Consider the following 15,330-nt stretch of genomic DNA (forward strand, 5'->3'; position numbering starts at 1 on the left):
ATCAGCTGTGTGGAGAGAGGGGGAGTTTGCTCTCCATATCATACTGCCCATGCTTGCGTATCTAGACAGCTAGGACACAATATCCATGGTCATCTCTGACCGACAGAGGCCTCAGGCTTCAGATATGAATCTCCTATAATAAAATGAAAATGTGCCCACAGGAAATGTTTCTTTTTTTTAATTTAGAAATGAAGCCTAATCATAATCAAGATTTTAAATAGTTTTCCTGGTATCCAAATTCTGAAAGACTTCTTATACAATAAACTGTGCTGCTCGTTGTACTTGCTGAAAAGAAAAATATCCTTCAAGGAAAAAGATAGGAAAATTACAATGAATGAAAGGATTCATTACACGATCTGTTAATACAAGGAAAAAACAAATAAAAGGAACAATGGAAACAGGAAATCATAAACATGAGAAATTCTGCAGATGCTGGAAATACAGAGCAACACATACAAATGCTGGCAGGATTCAGCTGGTCAAGCAGCATCTATGGAAATAAATAAACATTCGACATTCTGGGCTGAAACATTTCTTTAGGACTGGAAAGGAAGGGGGATGATGCAAGAATAAAGAGGGTCAAGGGGAAGGAAGATAGCTAGAAGGTGATAAGTGAAGCCAGGTGGGTCGGTAAGGTAAAGGGCGAGAGAGGAAGGAATCTGATAGGAGAGTAGAGTGGACCACAGGATAAAAGAAAGGGGGGGTGGGACACAGGGGGAGGTGACTGACAGGTGAGAAGATGTAAGAGGCCAGAGCGGAGAATATAAGAAGAGGGGAGGGGGAGGGAATTTTTTTTTACCGGAAATAGAAATCAATATTCATGCTATCAGGTTGGTGGCCACCCAGATGGAACACAAACCCTTGCTCCTCCACCATGAGGGTGGCCTCATCATGGCACAAGAGGAATCCATGGACTGACATGTCAGAACAAGAATTGGAATTTAAATGTTTGGTTGTCAGGAAGTTCCACTTTTGGCAGATGGAGTGGAAGTGCTCAACGGAGCAGTTCCCCCAATTTACGACAGCTCTCACCAATGTGGTAAAGGCTGCATAGGAAGCATAGGACACAATTCACCTGGAAGGACTGTTTGGGGCCCTGAGTGGAGGTGATGGAGAAGGTGAATGCGCATGTGGAGCATTTTGGTCACTTGCAGGGCTGAGTGCCGGGAGGAAGATTAGTGGGGAAGGACAAATGGACAAGGAAATTGCGGTGGGTATGATCCCTCTGGAAAGCAGAGAGAAGGTGGGGTGAGATAAAAATATGTTTGGTAGTAGGATGGATCCCTTTGGATACGGCAGAAGACGTGGAGAATTATGTTTTGGCAAAAAGAGCACTAATTCTGGATGGAAAGAAAACACTCATAAGCATTCCCTTGTACTCCCATAATGCTATGTTTTCACAAAAACAAATTTAGTGCCCACTTATTGTTGAAGCACTCACGAAAAGGCTGGCACCTACCCGGAGGGAAGGAAATGGACACATATTTGACTCTACTCCTAGCAACAAAATAAAAACCAAAATCGGCAATAGCATCCCAAATTATCAGTCTCATCTTCCGGCTCCATAAACAGCATAAGCATTGACATATGAACATGACTTCAATAAATTTCAATTCAGCATTTGTTAGGCTCATAATTATACTATCCAAATTATATTCTTGCACAAAAATATGAGGTTTCTCATCAGTTCCTAAATTTGATAAGTACTATTTAACTATATCTGGTTATATTAAAAAAAATCTAAAGACTGGAAAAAGGAAATCATTTATTAGCTTTCATTTGGTAAAAATCTAAAAATGGTGTTTAACTTTACAACTTCCCAATTGTTTTAGTTATTTAGAGATACAGCATGGTAACAGGTCCATCAGGCCCAACAAGCCCAACTCCCACTTACATCTCTGTAATCAATTAACCATCTAAACCATTTGTCATTGCAATGTACGGACAGTGGAGGAATTGATCCCGAGTCTCTGGCACTGTAATAGCATTATGCTACCTGCTACACTACCACTACCGTGCCACCCAGTCTTCATGTAACATTAATGTTTCTACTGGCTTAAAATTATTAAGGAAAATGACAATTAATGACAATCAAGCCTAGCTTAAAAAATTCCTATAACATTTAAGATCTTTTCTGTGACAGGCACGATGTACAGTATAATGAACATGCATTTTGAAAATCTATTAGCAAATACTCAAATGTTTATAATAACAAAAATGAAAGAAAATTACCCGATCAGCTAATCCTCCAGGAACAACAGTTTTCACAATTACTCCAGTTGGCTTTCCTCCTACAATTCCAAATCCGAGGCCTGATCCATCGCTGACCAACTCAATTTCTTCCACATGCCCCCATTGCGTCTAGGAAGAATGAAAAACAAGTCAAAAATCAATCCTGACAAGGTGGCTGAACTGTAAACTAGCCCTCAATTACAATAACTTTTCAAAACTGCTATTTGAGACAACTGAACTTACTAAGTTATGTAACCATATTACAGTATTTAGTTTCTATTTATGCTAAAAGCAGAGTCTGTGACATGAAAAAATCAACAATAATCGGAATATCTCACTTTAAAGATTGTGACTGCACAGCTAGATGTTGTACATCGAAATGAACTAGTTTTTGACAGTTTATCAGTGCCATTCTTGGTTAAATACGTGACTGAATCGTAGCAGATTGACAGTCAGAACCAAAGTGCAATATTCATTAGTACTTGGTTATCCAGCATAAAGTGGGATTTATTAAACAAATCTATTTTCAATAACAATTGTTGGTATGATATTCAATTTCTATTAATTTTGTTACATGATACAAACAGCTGGCTTAAGATATGGAACCTGAAATCTGGAGAAATTGTCTTTTTTTTAAGTTTATTGGATTGTTTTCAAGAAGTAACTTTGCCTCAGATCATCCATTTGTGTAGCACAGCATGAACATATTTTTAAGTGAACATTAAATATAGAAATAAATTGGTGAATGGAATGGTTGCAGCTCTAGGTATAGACATCAAAGTTTTGGATTATTATCTGAAGTGTGGTGACATATGGGAGGGTGAACGAGAGTGTATTGGTACACTCCAGTCCCAAAACAGTAATGGATGAGCGTTCCAGCAGCTGATGAACTGGACAGGAAGAGTGGTGATGGTAGAAAGCAATCTCTGTGGATTAGTAGAGCAGATACTCACTTTGGCTTCTACTGTGATTTCAAAGCAGAAAACGGTCTGAATATATACCAGAAGATTAAGGGAAGCGACAGGAGTCAGAGGCAAAAGAACCGACTAACATTGGGCACTTTAGATCAGCACTTCCAATATTCTAATATTTTAGTTGAAAAAGGTATGTTCCATATCTAACTTAGATGATGTGCTAGACAAATTATTTTAGTCTGGCTAAAGGAAACAAAGAAAACAGTGATCTTCAATTACTACCTCTGAATATTAACTGGTGAAATCTACTGAAAGCAAAATCAAACATCAAGTCAGAGCAGGATGAGCCTGATGTGGTAACCAGACAGGATGTCAAGATTGAACTCGAACAATAAATAAAGAAATGATGTTACGGTCTTCTTCCATGTCCATTGTTTAAATATATGCCTTTGAAGGAAATGTGGAAGTACTTTTGCAAGTTAGTTGAAAGAATGCTGAGTTTTAAGTTATTTAATATGCCTTTAGATATAAACTACTGCTCAAATATATTGCCTGAGAATATCAGAGACTTCCAAGTTTTATGCATTACACAATTTCAGATGGCACCAAATCCATGGTTGAATGATTTGACAATTGAGACGTGAGAGACTGCAGATGCAAGAATCTAGAAACTACTTCTTAAATATATTGCTTGAGGATACCAAAGACTTCCGGTTTCATGCATTACACAATTTCAGATGGCACCAATCCATTGTTGAATGATTTGACAATTAAGACACGAGAGACTGTAGATGTGGGAATCTAGATTTTTTTAAAAAACTGCTGGAATAAGTTACTCAGTGGGTAAGGCAGCATCTGTGGTGGAAAAGCGATGATCAATGTTTTGTATTGAGACCCTGTATCAATATTGAGAGTGGAGAGGGAAGACATACCTCTTTGCCTCAATAGCTGCACTGTACCTACTAAGTTCTTCCAGTAGTTTGTTTCTTATATCATGCAAATCTGTCTAGTTCATTAATGCCCTTCAAGAAAGAGAAGCTGCCATCCTTAACTAAGATCATCAAATGCAGTTGGCCCTTACTGCTTCCTTATTCAGGTACAATTAGAGTTGAAAATAAATGAAGAATTGCAGGCAGGATCCACAGCCTCATCCTATTAATTCAAAAATTTTAGAGATTTTCTCTCACTTTGTTCCAATTATTCTTAGTTACCTATCCAAGTTCAAGTTCAAGCTTACTGATCATCTAATTGTGCATATATACAACCAAACAAAACAACGTTCCTCTGAACTATAGTGCATCTACACAGCATACATCACATACAGTACATAAACCAAAATATTATACTATAAATAAGTTAATAAAATATAATTCAAAATGAATGCAGTAAAGTGCAGCACAGGTAAACAGTTCAGTAAACAGCTCACTGTCCTGGTGACGAGACCTCGGTAGTGGGAGGGTATTTATTAGTCTCACAGCCTGAGGGAAGAAGCTGTTACTCAGTCTGGCAGTCCTCCTCCTGATGCTTTGGTACCTCCTTCCTGATGGTAGTGAGTCAAAGAAATTGTGGGACGGGTAGTAAGGATCCTCAATAATGCTTTGGGCCCTTCATCTCAAATGTACCCGGGAAAAGTCACAAACAGGGGGCAGGGAGACCCCAATGATTCTTTTGGTGGTTTTAACTGTCCTCTATAGGGTCTCATGGTCTGATGCCTTACAGAATCTGTACTACACGATGATGCAACCAGACAGGACACTCTCAGTGGTGCTCCTTTAGAAATTTACTAGAATGGGGTAGGGAGCTTTGCATGCCTCATTTTCCTCAGAAAGTGTAGACTCTGTTGCGCCTTTTTGGCTAATGAAGAGGTGTTGTGGGTCCAGGTTAGATCATCCATTATGTGCACACCATGGAACTTCATGCTCTTCACTCTCTCCACAGCAGAAGTGCAATTGAGAGTGGTCAACCCGTTCCTTACCAAAGTCCACAATCATCTGTTTTGTCTTATCCATGTTGAGACCCAGGTTGTTGTTCTCACACCCTTTGAAAAGGCTCTTCTCTGTATGCTGACTCATAATTGTTGTTGATGAGGCAAACCACTGTAGTATCATCGGAGAACTTGGTGATGAATTTGGCAGTGCAGTTGTGAGGCAGCAGCATGAACAGCAGTGTATGGAGCACACAGCACTGGGCTCAGCATGCTGGAGCTTGAGATGTTGCTGTCAACTTGAACTGACTGGGGACTTTCCATCAAAATGTCAATGATCCAGTTGCAGAGAGGAGTGTTGAGTCCCAAATAGGCCAGTTTACCCACCATCCTCTGAGGGACAATTGTGTTAAACACTGAGCTGAAGTCAGTGAACAACATCCTGACATGTGAAGCATTATTTTCTAGGTTGGACAGGACAGGGTGGAGGGCCAAAGCTCTGGCATCATCAGTGGTCTGGTTTGAGCAGTAGGTAAACTGGAGAGGGGCCAGAGTAGCTGAAACATGGGATTTTATACAATCCATTACCAGCCACCCAAAGCACACTGTCATTAAGTGGTAATAATTTAAATTTTTAGATAAATTTCAGAAGGCAAAAGAAATTCCTAAATACTCCTTTAGAAAACAGCATGTTAACACCAAAATTAAGACTTACAGTTTTATTGTTACTCTGTCTTGTGTAAAACCAATCAGAACTTACTGATTGTGAAGAGAAAGGTAACGTTGCCATATCTGTTGGGGAGGGGACCCTGTGAGGAGATCCTCTGGCAACCACCAAATGCACTGATCCTTTGGTCTGCTGGAGCATTGCAATGGCTTCTTGGTGAGAAACAGTCTCATCCAGTGGTGTATGATTCAAGGCCAATATCTGATCTTGTTCTTGTAATCTGCCATCCCTATGAACAAAACAAACAAAATACGTTTTGGCCAGAAAAGGTTGTAGTTTTCAACTATCTAATGTTTTGCAGGACACATTTTAATAAAAAAAAATATAAATAATGTAAAGTTATTAACAAGGATAAGCCTTGTTAATAAGTTGGAGGATGACATTGAACCAAAAGTTTTCAAGCATTTAACTCATATTCAAATTCAGCAATTCTCACAAAGTATCTGATAAAACATAAAACAGTATTTATAAAACATGAATAACACTGAAATCTGCACAAAGGCATTTCATGGAAGCCAAATGAGAAGCCAAAAGAATGACACCAAGTAAAAGAAAACATTAGGTTTAGGAATGGAAGGCTAAAGGCTCCACATTAATAATGTGGTGAAGAAAATGTCATATTCACTTGATCATGTCAAAGACTGGAGTTGGAGAAACAATGAATCCTTGAGCATTAAAAATGAATCTGCTGGGGGAACACAATGGGTCAAGCACTATTTGTAAAGGGAATAGGACAGTCGATGTTTTGGGTCAAGACCCTTCAGCTGGGCTGAAAGAGAACAGAGACAGCCAGTACTAATGAGGGTGTTAGTGGATATGTGCAGGAGGAACTGGGTGACCAGAGCATGTATAAACCTGTCCTACAACTCCTCCCTCACCCCCATCCAGGGACCTAAACAGCCCCTGCAGGTGATGCAGGGATTCAGACTAATTTATTTGTCATACGTACATTGAAACGTACAGTGAATTGCATTGTTTATGTTAGTAGGCCTGAATCCGTGTCTGCTGGAGGCCTGTCCTGGGGCTAGACTGTGTATATGTGTGGGTGGGAGGAAGGAATGAAACTTGCTTTTGCTGTTGTTGTTTGTTGCTTATTTAGTTATATACTGTTCCCCCGAGCATTGCCGGTATGCTATGATGGCACCAGAATGTGTTTGACACATGCAGCTGCCCCCAGAACACTCTCCAGTGTGTTGATTGTTAACGCAATCAACACATGGCACTGTATATTTAGACATACTCATAACAAATAAACTTGAATCATGACAAGTCCTCCACTTTTTCAGGGTCTACAAACTTCATTATGTACAGCAGAAGCAGGGCAGTAGAGAACCTTTGCCTTGCTGTGCTAAGGTGCATATTCTCTCAAGCTGAGGTGAATGCACTGACGATGGCTTGGAAATTGGCCTCCAAATACAAAGGCAAATCTTGCCTGTATTCTACAGATCAACAGCTGAGGCTGGACTGCCCAAGGTCCTTATTTCAGATTGCAGTAGTTTGAACTGTCTGAACATTTTGTAACTAATAGAAGAGTAACTAATTATCAGTTACAGCACATGAACTTCCAAGAAATCAATCACCATCAATGGCAAGGAGAGCGTTAATAGTTTATCCCAAAGCAAGTGTGAAATCCCTTTATTTTAGGTCTTAATGATGTTATAGATTTCAAATAAAAACAATGTATTTTCCTTTTTTGTTTCTGCCATAAAATTAATTCTTCCTTATCCCTTTTATTTCTCACTCTGTACAGTTCCACTCTTAATTGAAGCAACATTTAGTCCTTGTTAATTTTATTTCACAAATCTTCAATCTAATTAATTTAGAGGTTACACAGCAACTCTGTTCACTTAGGTCCCAGATGCTCAATATACTTGGCTATGTTTTCATAATCTGATGATGATTAAGCAGTTAAGAACATGCCTACTCAAAGCTATAATATTTAATTCTGATGCAAATTATCTGATAAATACCTTTAAGGTCAATGAGTCAAAGATGCTAAATGAAGTTATATTCACACAAAATAACAAATATACACATTGTAACATGTTATTCCAAAAATAAATCAGTTGCATTGCACAATTCATTTATAAGAAAATATGAACATAATTGGAATATAATAGCACAATGTAATTTCTCAAAAAATTCAAATTCATTTTCCAAATTTTAAGCTTCAAGAATATTAGTACCAGATGTAATTAAAGCATAATTTTACCTCTCTGCAATGCTTCCTTTCTGTATTTCCCGTATAAAGATACCAAGTTCATCCAAATTATCATTTTTAAGACCAACCACACTGAATCCTAGGCCTCCAGTTACTGGTTTGTGCAATTCAACATGTTCTACTTGCCTTCCCTGATGAATAATTTCAAAAGTGGAATTAATACAGGCAAATATTTGGTTATAGTTGTTATACATAAATATCTAATTAGCCTAACAACTGATTTAACAAGGACATTTGCAATTACATGCATATATCCAAATGGAAAGTAGATAATTAACAATATTATGCAGAATTTCTCAAAAAAAATCATTGAGACTATACAACTGTGATTAAATTAGCCAATCATTAAGTACTGTGCTGCAGGGGTGATTTGAAAATGTACATTACTGTCTGTGATGCACCTGAACACCCTTATCAACATTCACACAAAAAGGAGCAATTTAGAAAAAAGTTATAAAAATAACTATATTCTTGCAATTCTGTGTTTACTGTTTCATTTTCAGCACTTAGCACAAGAATGATTAAAATTACAAATTCTCAAGACAGCTAGTATTATCATAATCTTACACCACCATTTTTAAATGGTATCATACAACTGTTTGTCACTCTAATATTAATTTCTTGCACCATGTTAAAAAATATAAACACTAACCTGAGCTAAAATTTGAATAATATCATCAAACTCCTCTTGTGTTTTTTCAGGGGTCTGCAATGAACTTGGTTGGTTATAAGATGGAGTATCTGGAAATAGTTTCGCATCTTCAGCCAAAGCTGCCTTATTGATAGAATGTTCTGCATTGAACACCAAGAGTCCCGTTTGTGAAAAGTCAAAATTAGGCGATGCATTTGTGGACATGCGGTTCAGCTGTGGACAGATACTAAATTAGGTTATTTTAAATCCAACAGCAACTGCACTCTGTAATAAAATTGATACACCAAGAAATGGGTTTTCTTTTAAGAAATCCAAAATGGGACAGTACAAATACCTGTTCCAAATCATAAAAGATTCACTGAAAAATAAGGTTAAGGGGAGATATCATACTCACTCTAAATTGATTGCTGCATAATATAGATAAGTGTAAAAAGAATAGATGATTTTAATATGTAAAACAAAAGAAAAGGAATGTGAGTAGATTGTACAACACAGTAATCTGACTGAAACTTAGTAACATCATGGCAAATCTGAATTGTGAACAGCACAAGGCACCCCAAAGTTATTTTGTAAATTAGTATTCAAAGAAACATTACTTTGCAAAAGTTACATCAAGCATTTCACATCTCACAAGGAACTATATTTTTAAGTGAATTTCATGAAGGTGGAATCAAACATGCAATAACAGAAATAATTTAAGCACTTGCCTGTTTCTTCAACTGTTTGATGGAATGCTGAAGGGTTATTATTTGATTGAATAAAGGGCTTTCAATTGTATCACGGAAAATGTTTAGCTTCTCATGTTGAGATGACTCTCCTCTCTCACGTAATCGTGTCTGCAAGCGACCTAGAGCTTGCAATACCTGCTGTTTATCGACTGTGTAATGAAAATTTAATTGAAAAAAAATTAGCATTAGCTAATTGCATCCCTGTAAGCACTTGTAACACCATGCATTATCATCTATGAATTGTGTTGTAGAATAAAATATTGGAGTGAAGGACACTTTAGTAGAGCAGGCATATGGAAATGTATAAGTAGAAGGTTTGATGTGGCAATGGTGAAACTGGGAAATGGCTGATATGAGTGGCACGAACTGTAGACTTGTTCAGTCAGAGATTCTGCAGCAGAGCAGAGCTGAAGCATTTTTGGATGGAGAGCACCAAGTTGCGGATGAAAATGTAATGGCAAAAGAAATTAAACTAAGCTATAATTAATTACAGACAGGTCATCCAAAGTCAAAGAAAACTGTATAAATTATAAAAAAACCACAAAGGAAAATTACAACAAAATATTCAGTCCTGTATCTAATATGGGTTTCCTTGAAATCTGCTTCCCACCACATTTCTCCTCCTACATTCTATTGATGAAACTATACTAATCCCCATCCAAATGGCTGTAAAAAGTAATATAAAACAGCACCACCAGAACACATATGTCAGGCTGCTGTTCACTGACTAGTTCAGAATTCAACACAATCATCATGTATGAATGCAATAATAACCTTCAAGAACTGGGCCTCTGCACCTCTCTCTGCAACTGGATCCTCTACTTCCACATTGGCAGATCTCAGACAGTGAAAATTGGAAGCGCAACATCTCCTCCTCATTGACCATCAACACAAGTGTGCCTCTGCTTCCTACACACACATGACTGTGTGGCTATGCCCAGCTCCAGTGACACTAGTGTGGTTAGACAATTTGCCACTGGTGATGAGCCAGAGTACAGGAGCAAATAAGTCACCTGGTTGAATGGTCCTGCAACAACAACCTCTCACTTAGTGTTAGTAAAACTAAAGAGCTGACTTTTGACTTCACAAAGGGGAAGGACGGCAGAAAGTTACCAGTCTACATTGCTAAACTGGCAACAGAGAGGACTGACTTTCAAATTCTTGGGCACTAACATATGGATGACCTGCCCTGGGCATAGATGCAATCATAAGGAAGGCATGCTGGTGTCTTTATTTTCTTAGAAGGTTAAGGATGTTCAGGTTGAAACTGAACACACCAACAAATTCCTACAGATACACTGCTGAAAGTATCCTGCCTGGTTGCATCATGCTCTGGAATGATAATTCGAACGCACAGAATCACACGAAGGAGAAGAGTAAACTCAACCACTGTCACGTTACTGGCACGTCTCTCCCCACCACTGGTAGTAGCTACATGAGATGCTGACTCAAGAAGACAACAATTATCGTCAAAGATCCAGATCATTCTATCTTCCTGTAGCTCTATTGGGCAGAAGGTGCAAGAACACTACTTCCTATCAATCATTCTAAAGATCAGCTTTATTTCTCACATGTACATTAAAACATACAGTAAAATGTGTCATTTTGTGTTAAATCAAATCAGCTGGGCAGTCCGTTAGTGTAACCATGCTTCTGGCACCAACATAGCATGTCCACAACTAACATTAACTGTACATCTTAGGAATGAGGGGGGAAACCCGCAGGGTCACAGGGAGAACATACAAACTACTTACAGGGAAAAACGGGAATTGAACCCTGATGAGTGAAAGCTGGTGCTCTAAAGTGATGTGTTAACCACGATGCTACCGTCCCACCTAATCTATCCGTGAACTAACCTGCACAACGCTAATCGCCTTCGCAGTACAACAGCACTATGACCACTTTGCAATACTATGACCATTTTTCATTCTAATTATGTTTCCTTGTATAACTTGTGTATTTTTTCTTGAATGTTGCGGACCTGATGCTATGTGATTGTGATGATCTTTCTCATTTAACCTATACATACAGTACATGTATTTGTGCATTTGACAATAAACTTGATACTACCCACAAGGAGTCAGTCATGAGATACCTGCTGAAGTTAGGAAGACATTTTGTGTCCAGCATATTTTTACTCAATTCTGTTCTGCATCCTTTCTCGTGCTTGGGGGTATCATGATTTATAAATCAATTTAAATTTTAAAAAAATATTTTTTATTTGAAAGGAATGGGGTTGAGAGGCAGAGCAGGCTCAATGGCCTTATGGACAGGTGAGGCAAAACTAGCAATGGGGCTGAACCAACTGACAAGGCAGTGTCATGAGAGTGAATGACAATAGATTTTCTATGTTAGTATGTTCAATCATGACATGACAAGAAAAAAGGTATAACAAACAAGAATTCTCAAAAACTATAATGGACAGTCAATATTTCATTGGGAGAGAAAACAAAAAAAAAACCTTAATGGATTGAGGAAGTACCTGCTAAAGGATTTTCTGGCATGATTATATCTTCAGTTGTACGGTATTTTTTAAAGAATCTGTAATGAAAGAAATGTTAGAAATGTGAAATATATCCATACGGCAACCAATTCAAATCAATTTTATTTCTATATTAATATTGCTTTACTACACTGTTTCTACTGCATGACAGTACTTCAGAGTTTGATTAAGTCAATTTTAAAATTGATTAAATCTATACTTAAGCACTTAAAGGAAAAGACTGTAAACATTAGGAAAGTTTACACTTTTTGTAAAAATGAACTTTTTGTCAGCCACACACTGAGCCCTGTCAATACATTCAAAAATAGGATTTATATAAGTACATAAGAAATAGGAGCAGGAGGAGGCCACTTGGCCCATTGAACCTGCTCCGCCATTCAATAATATCATGGCTGATCTGACCACAGACTCATCTCCACCTACCTGCCTTTTCCCCATAACCCTTAATTCCCCTACTATGCAAAAATCTATCCAAACTTGTCTTAAATATTCTGTATTTACTGGGATAGCCTCCACTGCTTCATTGGGCAGAGAATCCAGAGATTCACCACTCTTTGTGAAAGAGTGCTCTCCAGTTTCAACATTAAAGGTTCAAAGGTCCATTTTATCATTAAAGTATACAACTCTGAAATTCTTTAATTCTCTGGATAGCCATGAAACCAAGAAAGAAAAAGAAAAGACAACCCCCAAATTCCCCTATGTTTAATATGATGACAGGTTTAAATGGGCACCAGCTAGCTCTACCGCTGCAATATATAAACCTTAAAGCAGAACTCAAATAAGAACAGGAAACAAATGATCTGGTACTTTTCCTAGAACTGGAACACAAACACCAAAGATACTTCTTTTGCTATAGACTATTATGGGTGCTTCATAATACACTAGTAAAACACTGTAAATATTAACTTGTTCTTTTTAAATGATGTTTTTCTATAATCAATTTTTATTTGGGTAAATATTTCTAACTGAAATAGCAACTAACTGCTTGATTTGGAATAACTTTTAACCTGTTGACAGTCTCTGCCATTTGTATTTATTTCAATCATTAATTGATTTTGTTACTATTTGTTTATAAGTAACTTCAGCCATTACTATTACACCTTTACTGCAAAAGTAAATAGAAAATAAAATATCTTTTTAAAAGGGCTCTCTACAAAATTGTGGTTTACAGACCTTGTTTACTGTAATAAAGCTGGAAATCTAAATCTTATGTTGTCAAACTCTACGTAAAAATGAAAAGAATTGTTTTGCATAAAATATAAAAAGCACAATATTTCACAAGATGAAAACCTGAAATTAAAAACAGGTTTTATTTTGTTAGAGTGGAAATAATCTCAATTTCAATCATTGCTGACCTTGCTGAATAAATCCAACATTGCGTTCTTTTTCTAATTTATTGTAAATACTTTTGTATAATTTACATCCGACTGTTTAACTTGAAAGAATATTTGTACAACTGAAAAAGACTGAGAATACAGTGCCAGCAACATTCAAAAACAAAACAGACTCACTGAACTTCTAGATGAATTTTTACATGCCAAATTACCTTTATTTTAAGTGATTCTGTGTCTATACAGAAAATTAAAGACGTAAGCAAATTATAGATTGTAATTCAGTATTCTTAAAATCAAACAAGGTAAATAAAGCACCAATCGATCCGTCAACATATAGACAGTCTCTAGTGACAGTGCCACTTCCTGTCGAATGAGCAAACTTTACTCCCCACGATGATCACACCCGTTCGCTGACCGAGACCTGCCCGCACTGTGGCCGCCCCACGGCTTTCAATTACTGTGCTAACGTTGCTCGCTAAGCCCCGGGCAATGCGGTCAGCCACCTACAACTTTACCTCTCCGGCCCCCCTCAGCTTAGCGGCCTCTGCGGCAACCCGACCTCACCTGCCAGCCCGAGCGGAAGTGACTCACAGCTCACCTGAGACAGGAAATGGACCGGGGCGGTGAGTGCCCTCCCACGGGACCGGGAGGTGTCACCTCCTCCGGGAGCGGGCAGTGCCACCTGTCCGGGACGGGGCTGGGGAAAGGTATCTCCGGGACATTTCAGAAGGCGGGGGACAGGTGAACTCGAGTCGTGTGTTGGGCCTCAGTTCCTCCTGGGACAAGCTGGGGGCACAGGCTGGAAGATCAGCCAGGCCGAAGTTTCTTTGGCAACCACCAGCAAATGGAAACACTTTTCCCACCCGTACAGTCCAGCGAGCTATAAATATTTGTTAACAGGCAGGAGCTTTATTTCTAAATTCAAAATGATTCTTCAAACGAATGCGATAACGTGGTGATATGCAAGTTCGAAATTCTGGGTCGTTTATATTAAAAAGGACAGAAAGACCTAACCCTCCTGGAGGTGGGGGTTGTGGGATTGAGTGGAGACTGGACTATACGACTCAAAAGCATTGAAAGTGGAAGATTTTAAACTTTAAAACACACATGAAATTAGATTACTCTGAAAAGAAAGCATGAAAAAATGAATTAAAATCAAAGAAAACACTTGGGAAAAGTGTTAAGAGCGTAAACATAGGTCAGAGTAAAAAAAGGAAGGTGCAAGTTATGGCTGTGTATCTATGTTCCCAAAAGAAAAGTATCGTATAGAGGACCCCAGAAAATGGAATGATCTTTAGTTTTGGTGGTCAAAAATATTCAATCTGTATGAGATCATATTTAATGGATTCAAGTTTGCTAATGATACAAAGCCAGGTGGCAGTGCAGTACAAGAATTGCTGAAAGTTAGCATACAAGTGCAGGAAACGATTAGAAAGACTATAATGTGATTTGACTACAAGAATAGGGGCAGCTTGCTGCAATATATATATCAAATCCCCGTGAAGCTAACTAGAAGATAGTTCAAAGCTCCATTTATTATCAAACTATACAACTCTGAAATTCTACTTCTCCAGAAAGCCGTGAAACCAAGAAAGAAAAGAATTGCAGCATGGTTATCAGCCCCCAAATCCCCCCTCCCTGCACAAAAAAAGTAACAAATACAGGACAGGCACATTGACCCTTTCCCCTGCACACAAAATACATATATAGTCTCTCTTTTTAGAAAGATGTACTTGAGTGCAGTAAAGGTTCCATATCAAATACTGGACTAAATGATTGAGTTTTCAGGGGTAATATTTGCTAGACTTTTGAAGAATGAGAGAATCTCACCAAAATATACAGAATTTTCAGGGATCGACAAGCAGTTGGTGCTTCTCTTGACTATAACCAGGGTTAGCCATTAAAATAGATGATAGAGAATCTCAGAGCTGTTAATCAAGTCAAGACCAGTCACTTTTTATTGTCATTTCGACCATAACTGCTGGTACAGTACACAGTAAAAATGAGACAACGATTTTCAGGACCATGAGGAAATCTGCAGGTGCTGGAAATTCAAGCAACACACACAAAATGCTGGTGGAACACAGCAGGCCAG

General features: G+C 38.1%; 1 protein-coding gene across 6 annotated transcripts in view; it reads right to left on the reverse strand.

Annotated features, from left to right (window-relative positions):
• Positions 1–13,951, reverse strand: part of patj (PATJ crumbs cell polarity complex component) — a 316,611-nt gene extending 302,660 nt beyond the window's left edge. For 4 of the 6 annotated variants that reach the window (XM_073063055.1, XM_073063054.1, XM_073063056.1 and 1 more), the window contains exons 1-7: positions 13,751–13,810; positions 11,881–11,939; positions 9,378–9,547; positions 8,671–8,883; positions 8,010–8,149; positions 5,831–6,026; positions 2,233–2,361 (exon numbers count right to left, since the gene is read on the reverse strand). In XM_073063055.1, coding sequence (XP_072919156.1) covers positions 2,233–2,361; positions 5,831–6,026; positions 8,010–8,149; positions 8,671–8,883; positions 9,378–9,547; positions 11,881–11,902 — 870 coding nt within the window. In that variant the 5' untranslated portion in view covers positions 11,903–11,939; positions 13,751–13,810. Of the gene's footprint in view, positions 1–2,232; positions 2,362–5,830; positions 6,027–8,009; positions 8,150–8,670; positions 8,884–9,377; positions 9,548–11,880; positions 11,940–13,447; positions 13,500–13,750; positions 13,811–13,833 lie in introns of those variants that run through there. The other 2 variants (XM_073063053.1, XM_073063052.1) reach the window with 2 other exon arrangements.
• Positions 13,952–15,330: the final 1,379 nt, after the last annotated feature.

This window comes from Hemitrygon akajei, chromosome 12 (genome assembly GCF_048418815.1).
Source record: "Hemitrygon akajei chromosome 12, sHemAka1.3, whole genome shotgun sequence".
NCBI lineage: Eukaryota > Metazoa > Chordata > Chondrichthyes > Myliobatiformes > Dasyatidae > Hemitrygon > Hemitrygon akajei.